An 8,694-nucleotide genomic window follows, 5' to 3' on the forward strand; every position below is an offset into this window, starting at 1 on the left:
TACAAATATACATATCTATACAAATACATACTTAATACACCAATAGTCGACAAACTGGTGGATTCTACCGATTTTAGAATGTGCCTCATATTACGGATTCCTAACATTCAGTTCAAGTGCCTTTGGCACCATCCCCTGCTTCCACCGTAATTATTTTCGTATGACAATAGTGAAGTTTTATATTATTTGTATAAGATAATTTATTTTTAAAAAAATTGTTTAATCGAAAAACGGACAAATAATTACATTATTTATTCACATCGACGACAGCAAGGATTCAGCCACAACAAAAGAGTTATGAACTACATTTTTGGGTAATGAGCCCCTTTCTACCCAACAGGAATTTTCTTCATCAAAGACTGATACACATGACTTGTCAGCAGATTTAGACTTTCCACCAATAGCCAATAGTTTATTGTCCAGCGATACGAAAGTAATCAAACCAGGACCAACTTCCAAAGAGATAATCTGCGAAATGTTTTCAAGAATATTCAGTTTGGCATCAAGCGATTGGCGAAAATCAACTCAATATATTTACCTGTGACCATGTGTCTTGCTGAGGATCGTAACGTTCAGCACCTTTATGGCTTAAAACATAAATATGACCTTTATGTGCAGCTACCTGTAATATAAGAAGTAGCAATAAACGTTTTGTTTAATTTTAATGGAGTTAAGAGGGCGACTAAATGAATCAGTGACTATTTCATATTAGACAATTTCGGTCATTTTCATTGAAGCGGAGTTAATTTTGTTGGTTTTGAAAATTTTAGGGAGGGCTTGCAATGGTGAAATCAAATGGAATCTCTTATTATAGCGGAAGTACGTATTTCACAAATAAATTTTAATGCTGTAGACAGAATACGAATACCGATTACGTACATCCGTTTTTAGTAAAAGTAATCCAAAGAGGCGAATGTTATTATTTAAACACTTAAGTAAAGTTGTCATACACCGCTGTTGTTGTTGTTTTAACGGATTTATCTCATATACGTCATATACCCTTCTTCGACTCTTCCTCATTCTACCAAATCATGACTTGATGAACGTTCTACTAATATAAATAATTATATTTTAATCTAACTTACACAAGGTAAACTGTGACATTTTGTCATATCAGCGCAAGAAGTCCAAGTATTCGAATCCGGATTGTAGCATTCGACGGATTTTAAACCTCCATTGTTATTATAACCGCCCATTGCGTAAATTTTACCATTTGATGTTGCTGCACCTGCGTTATTTCGTCCAACAATTAAGCTGGTCACAAACACCCAACCATCGGAAGTCGTATATCTGGAAGCAATGAAAACAGAATGCATATCTATAAACTGAAGCGTCAAAATTGATATTTCGTCACGTTGCATAGTCTATTAAACAAACTTATAATTAATTTAATTAAGTCGTTGACAATCTCAAAGTGTTAGAGTTTTCTAAAGTCAGATTCAATCAGATTATAACATTTCACTGAATTCCCTCCTTCTTTCATGGCGAAGTACCTTATTTTGTTTATTATCCATACTACCCTAACACATTTAGTCTAAAGTGCTTTCACCGTTAAGCTTAAAGTCAACCTTTAGTTGTTAAAGCTCACAATCGCCATCGTTAGGTAATTCGTAATAGATTTATATATATTCACCTTTCCACCGACGACAAAGCATTAGTATCATCAAAACCACCAATCGCGTAGATTTTGCCATTTAATTCGACAACGCAGTGTAGGAATCTTGCTTGGTTCATGGCGGGCAAATTCTGCCATGTCTTATTTCGTATATTCCAGCTGCGGACGACGTTAAGTATGGCACCACTTTTCCAACCGCCAATAAATAATAAATTATCATTCTTTAAAATAGTTCTGTACTGTTCGTAATCGATTTTTATATTCCCATATTCCTGCCACTTATCCTCAGTTTTGTTATATTGCTGCAGTTTGGGATTCATCTATTCCAAAAATATTGTAAGTACATTAATGTAAGATTATCAGTTTTGAATATAAGCCACAGTATGTGTTTACCTGCGAGAAAATCGCTAGGATTGTTTTCTCACCACAATTTGTAGCACTGACCAAACGTGGTTCTGTAAATCGCATATTTATCTTGGCCGTGCTGTAGGCAATCCGATCCACGATAACGCCTTGAAGACCAGTAGCTCACATCCAGGTAACGGCTGTATGTGTGTCATCAGAAAGTTCACATTGAATTGAGTAAGCCGGAGACAAGCTATTAAAAGTGGCAGTTGCTCTTGACGCGCAGGAACATCGTAATTGTACCAGCGTTGTATGGCATCGTAGGCATCTTCCTCACGGGTTATATTCAAATTGTCAGATACCAGGATACGTTGCAATTTTTCTACATCAAAATTCAAAAACTCATCGCTTCGGCTGGTCTGGTATTATTAGAAACAAGATTTAAGTTACACAAGTACCGTTATTGTGAGACATTACGAGTATATTTAGACTCACCTCCATGAAGTTCTGTGTCTCGTATTCGATGATTTTCTGCCTAAGAACTTCACATTTCGTTTCATGCTCCAACGTATAAACAGCCTGCAAGGTGTAGTCATCGATACGTGTCATGAGGGAGTCCACAATACGGATTTTGGCATCGTCCATTTGCAACACGATTGCAGCATTTAGCATGGCAGCGACATTATTAACGGTAATGGAGGCCTGTCCAGTGTAACAAAAGGTTATTAGACGCTCAAAAATATCGCTATCGATACCATTTATTTCGATGACTGCATTAGTATCTCGATTATTCTCGAAAAGCTTCTCGAAATAAGGACTCGCTGCTGCGAGTATCAAACGATGCGCGGGTACACTGAAAAAAAGTATAAATATTAATCTGTATAATGTAAGCTGAGAACAAAGTAATACTTACAGAGCCGTTGGATTTGACACTTTAAATGTCACATCGATTAGAGACTGCTCGTCGTAGAAGCTAAATATTTTCGACATTAATTTCTCCATGAAACGGTTCTGCTCACAGGAATTTCTCTGAAGCGCAAGTGTTTGGGAGGAACTCGTGGCCATTGCTAGTTACTTAACTTTCCTTCTGTAATAAAAAAAATACAATATTGATTAAAATATTTCAAATAAGTAAATGCACCTGGAAGTTTTCTTCCAAGTTGTTTGGTGTGCACTAAATCACTGACTGACAGTTGTCCGCACATAGTACAAACACCAGCACTGCTTAAACTCAACAAAGATTTATCATTCCTTACCTCTGGTGGGGGGAATTCAAACAGTCTTTCGCCAAGTCAGAATTCTTTCATTCTGATTTTATTTTTAAATTTGGAAGCCTTATATACTATTTTTCAAAATATCCTAATTAACTTAATATATGTGTATGTTTTACTATGTTTGAACCTATGTGTTTGACCTTGGGTTTTGTTTTAATGTGCGTACATTTACAAACAGTTGCTAAAATGTATTCTAAGAATTCATAGGTTATCATATGCAAACATCTTATCCTTACGGGGCATCTCAACAGGATAAAATCTATGTCTAACTGTATTGCCATGCCTATTGCCTGTGGATACTCCACATTGCTTATAGCTTACGATATATGGCATACGAATTAGCTGTCACTTCAGCAGTTTGACAGCGCAGTTTTCATTTCTATGAAAATTCGAAGAGGCAACATATCCCATTTGCACATATGCCGACGGCATTTTCATTTCGGTAATATGAAAATTAGAAGAGCGAGTATTAAGACGGTTGTATTATATTATAAAAATAAAGTACATTTTCAAAATAACATTTTTTCAAAAAATTAATATTTAGCTTAATATTGTTAATTTTCTGAAAAATTATGCAAATTGGGTTGGGAATAAGCGAAATCTTAAATTTAATAAACTTATACTAGCAAAAATCAAAATATCATTGCTCATTTTAAATATATTATTTAATTCGTATATAAAATGTATGCCACAATTATTACATAGTAGTCAAAAAATATGAATTCTTATTTTTCCCAGAAATACATTTGTAAAAAAGGATCTTCATCCTTTTTTTATTTTCCACATAAAAGATTTAAACAGTTGAAGAGCTCAAAACATGCGCTACATCAGCTACCTACCCAAATGCTACCTTCGCAAATGATAAAATAAATTTTTCAAGAGCTCAAAGCATGCTCGAACCTACCTACCCTTCGCCTTTGCGCAAATGATTATCTTATGATAACAAATGCCCACATACAGATTTGGCAATGGCAATAGCAATAGATTTGACAGTTAGTAAGACATAGATTTTATCCTGTCGAGATGCCCCGTTAGTAATGTTTGTGTTATTGTCTGTTGAATGCTATTGTTTTGCATGACAATGCATTTTATGTATGTGTCTGTTTCTTATTGTGTATGTATGTTCAATATATTTGAAACATATATACTGATATTTAATATTTAGTGGTGTTTTGCTTTTGTTTTTCAATGTACAATTTAATACATGTGTGTGTGTGTGTGTTTAATGTTATCTCTTATGTAAATTTGTGACTTGTGTCCCATGCATTTTTAATATTATTAGATGCACATTGCATTTAAATGCATGTGGTTGTCTATGTACTGGTACGGCTTTGTTGATAAGTATGCATGTTCAATGCTATTTGAACATATTGCCGAGGGAAATAAATGATTATTTATAATTAGTGGACTGTATATAGACATGTATGTACGAGGTGTGACAATTAAATAATGAGACTTATTCCATTAAAACCGTATATTTGAAAATTATTCTACAACTCTGCAATCTCCTTCAAAGTAGTCCTCTTGGGCAGTTATACAAGCGATTCCAGCGCGTTTTCCATGCTTCGTAACATTTCTGGAACGCTTCGACTGGGATGTCCGTTAGTGCCCTCGTCACGGCAGCCTGGAAGCCCGTAATCGACTCAAAATGGGTTCCTTTGACCACCGATTTGTTTTAGGAACAAAGAAGTCGGGTTGTCGGGCGAATAAGGCGGCTGCAATCGGCGATCCCTTTAGAGGCCAAATTGGGACACGGTGAGGGCGGTACGGCGCGTTGTCGTGATGAAGGATCCAGTTACGAGCGATGGCTGGGCGCACTTTGACTTGTTTTCGCACTTTCGAGTACTTCTGGGGAATGTGGCTTATAGTTTTCCCCTGTTTTCCCGGTGGAACGAATTCTTTGTGAACGATTCCACGGCTATCAAAAAAGGCAATAATCATCGTTTTCACCTTCGACTTGCTCATGCGAGCTTTTTTCGGGCGGGGGCGCGCGGAGACAACCACTGAGCTTTGGGCACGACTAAAAGCACTATCACCATACACTCTTACAATTTCGCCCAATCTGTTTCGCGCAAAATTTTATCGCGACGCGTTTCTCTTGATTTCGTTTTTCCATTTTCTTGACGAGCACTACAAACACACGTTTACTCAACTTGACGCAGCAGGCGAACTAAACAAGCTAAAGCGATGGTACATATATCAATAGAGAGGATGCCGGAAAAGAAAAGGGAATTTCAAGGTTTACCACAAGCGCGGCAATAAAATCAGTCTGATTACTTAATTATCAAACCTCGTTTATGATATTTCTTATCTTATCTTGTTTAATATAACGACAATACGGCGGCAAAAGTGACTGCTGGAAAGATGACCACAGCTTGCGATCCTGTCATGGTCGACAACAAAGTGACGTTCGCGATGACTATGCGCCTTCCTGCTTTGTATCAGTGATAATTTGCACGTAACTATTTCTTCAAATTCGTCTCATGTCGGCTTTTCCTCTTTGACATCCGACAACGGTGTACCATTGATTTTACGTTTTTCGTACTCTTGTATACTCTTCTGCACTGATTCCATCCTTCGGTGGTTGTTGTAAGCAATATCGATGATTCCATTCCTTTACTTTTGTGCCCAATTTTGCTGCAGTCGTTGGTGTGCATCTGCTTCGTCTACCACTAGTCCCACGTTGAGGTCCTTTCCTTTTGTTTATAGTTGCAGAATCATTCGAATCTTCTTCCGCATGGTTCTGCATTTTAGCAGTTTTGCGAGCTGCAATTGTTGGCTGCTGTTTATAATTTACGAAATCTTTCCTTTTTCGGCAATTTTGTTGGTTTGTTCAAAACTTGTATTTCCTCTTCCTTCTCATACGCTTCAGCATCATCTTCCAAAATGTGGTCGATTTCTTTAGCTTTGTCCTCATCTTCAAACGATTTAATTTGGGCTTCACTTTTAAACATTTCTCCAAAATGTTGGTTTTTCCTCAGCTTTTGAAGGTTTATGAAGTTCTTCAAGTGATTCTTCTTCTTCAACTTCATTTTTTTGTTTTTTGTCTTCCTCTATTACTTTTGCTGATTCTTCCTCGGCAGAAGACAAATATATACAAGGTAGATAAAAGATTGGAACTTTTGTACATTTTAAATCCGAGTCAAAACGGTACAAAATTTTTGGTTCTTCTTCTATCGTAAAATCCTCTAACAGCACATCACGCTGAAGAGAACTGTACGTAATTTCGGTCTCTCCTTCTTGTAATCTCGCTTTACAAAGTTTGAGATTTTGGAAATACACATTTCAAAATACGAATTTTCAACTTCAAGAAAAATGTTTGAAAAGTACTTTGTGTGAAAATTGCGCATTTGAAGAAACACATTTTTCAAAAGTTTGATATCATCACTTTTTATTGTAGTGATTTTGTGGAGATCATCCATTATTTCTCTGAGGAATTGAATTTTCCTCTTGAATATGAAGATTTCAAGACTCAAATCAAATGTATCAGACTTTGTTGGAAAACGTGTAACATCGTTTCGTATAAATCTGCTTCAAGAATTTTGTTCGTATAACCATTGTGTAACTGCTGGTATTCTCCAAAGAAATCGCTGGAGATACATATATTGAATTGGTCGCCTGGTTCACCTTGCTCAGCCTCGACTCAGGCTGGCAGGTAGATCACTGCGTTTAGTCTCTGCTAAAACGGCTTATTCGATCGGTTTTAATGTGTGTTTAATTACCGACCCAATTTATTGGGGAATACAAACCACTGATTTCAATGTTCACTCACACTCGCGCAAGTGTTTAAAATGAAAAAAGGAAGAGAAAGGAAGGAAAGATTTAGTTAAAGGGTACAATTTATTTAAAACTAGAGACCGTCCAGTTTTACTGTACATAGAAAGAAAGCAAAATACGATTATACAGTATTAATTAGAATTTTTTGGTGAAGCAACAAAAATGAGTCAAAAAGCATTTCGTACGTTAAGAAAGAATTGGTGTTTGGGGTAAAAATACTATTGAATTTGGGCAGTGCATCAGTGAAATGCACTTCCAATCGATTGTCAGCCTTGGACTGCATGGAAACGGTCTTTTGCCGGGAAAGACAAAAATCGGCTGGCAGTTATGGCATCAGTCTTGCAATACTAAAAAGATTTCTGTATATCACAAATGATAAAATCAAAAATTTCGATTTATGCCTCTTATGAAAAATACGTCAAGATACCCACAAGTTAGCAGGTGGAAAAAAAAGAACTTAGATGTATTGAATCACGTTCATTACTAAGAACGAACAACTCTATCCACGTTACGAAAACCTGTCTACAGATGTCGCCTTTTACTTTGGCATAGTTTTGTTTATTGTACGTTTACCCCAATTTAAAATTGGAATATTGATACTGCAATGGATAGCGCACCTTTTAGTCTCATTAAAATTTACAATTGATTAAAATGTGTGTTTAATTTAACAAAACATTTTCTAGTGGACCAAATTGTGAATCTGGAACCATTCTCGAATCTCCCTGAAGACACACAAAAATCATCAAAATCGCGCGAGCCGTTTAAGCAGTTCAACTGAAAAAAAAAGAAGATTTATATAAAAAGATATATATATATATATTAAAAAAGATTATTGTTTATTTACAATACAATGTTTTGCGAAAATATATCGCGTCGCATCGAGGTAGAATGCGGTGGATCGCTGTAAGTCGGTGCAGGCGGAACGATGATGATCGAAGCAAGTGGGAAATCCGAGGCGCTGTGTAGAAGCGAAAGTATACAGCGATTGTTGATGCGCGGCTTTGATAATATATTTCGAATTTTATGTACATACATATGTATACAGCCAATGCTGGTAGCGAAAAGTGAGCACCGATGCGTGTAACGATGTATGAAGTATCAATCTGCCATCTCGTTGTTCATCCTTTTTGTTGAGTGGGTTGTACAGGTGTGGTGAGTTGAGTTGGTGTTGTGTTATGGTGTCATCGGCTGTGGTGTATTGTACTGCCTTGCTAGGGTGAGCCAATTTTTCCCAGATAGAGTGGGAGGAGGCTTAACTCATTTAAACAATGTGGGAATATACACATGTTTTACAATTATTTTAATGTTATTAATATGAGGAAATATACACCCGTCTTACTATTATTTTGTTTTAATTCAACACACACACACACATGTATTAAATTGTACACTTGAAAACAACCCCATGTCAAACAGCAATAACAGTCCACTAATATTAAATACAGAAACAGACACATACTTAAAATGCATTGCCATGCAAAACAATAGCATTTAACAGACAATAACACAAACATTACTAACGGGCATCTCGACAGGATAAATCTATGTCTTACCAATTTATCAAATCTATTGCTATTACCGTGCCAAATCTATATGTGGGCATTTGTTATCATAAGATAATCATTTGCGCAAAAGTAGCGAAGGGTAGTCAGGTTCAGGCATGCTGAGCTCTTGAAAAATTTA

The 8,694-nt window shown here is 36.3% G+C and overlaps 2 protein-coding genes across 2 annotated transcripts in view; both read right to left on the reverse strand.

Annotated features, from left to right (window-relative positions):
- Positions 1–255: 255 nt before the first annotated feature.
- Positions 256–8,694, reverse strand: part of LOC126761903 (kelch-like protein 1) — a 21,556-nt gene continuing 13,117 nt past the window's right edge. Inside the window, exons 9-14 of the mRNA XM_050478338.1 lie at positions 2,456–2,813; positions 2,188–2,379; positions 1,634–1,935; positions 1,086–1,290; positions 539–622; positions 256–468 (exon numbers count right to left, since the gene is read on the reverse strand). Of these exons, the coding sequence (XP_050334295.1) occupies positions 256–468; positions 539–622; positions 1,086–1,290; positions 1,634–1,935; positions 2,188–2,379; positions 2,456–2,813 (1,354 nt within the window). The remainder of the gene's footprint in view (positions 469–538; positions 623–1,085; positions 1,291–1,633; positions 1,936–2,187; positions 2,380–2,455; positions 2,814–8,694) is intronic.
- On the reverse strand, positions 2,027–3,051 carry LOC126763019 (kelch-like protein 7). Its single transcript, XM_050480187.1, has 3 exons — positions 2,874–3,051; positions 2,456–2,813; positions 2,027–2,379 (listed from the first exon to the last, which is right to left on the reverse strand). Exons 1-3 carry the CDS (start codon positions 3,023–3,025, stop codon positions 2,086–2,088), a joined length of 804 nt encoding a protein of 267 aa, XP_050336144.1. The 5' UTR covers positions 3,026–3,051; the 3' UTR covers positions 2,027–2,085.

This window comes from Bactrocera neohumeralis, chromosome 6 (genome assembly GCF_024586455.1).
Source record: "Bactrocera neohumeralis isolate Rockhampton chromosome 6, APGP_CSIRO_Bneo_wtdbg2-racon-allhic-juicebox.fasta_v2, whole genome shotgun sequence".
In the NCBI taxonomy this organism is placed as follows: domain Eukaryota; kingdom Metazoa; phylum Arthropoda; class Insecta; order Diptera; family Tephritidae; genus Bactrocera; species Bactrocera neohumeralis.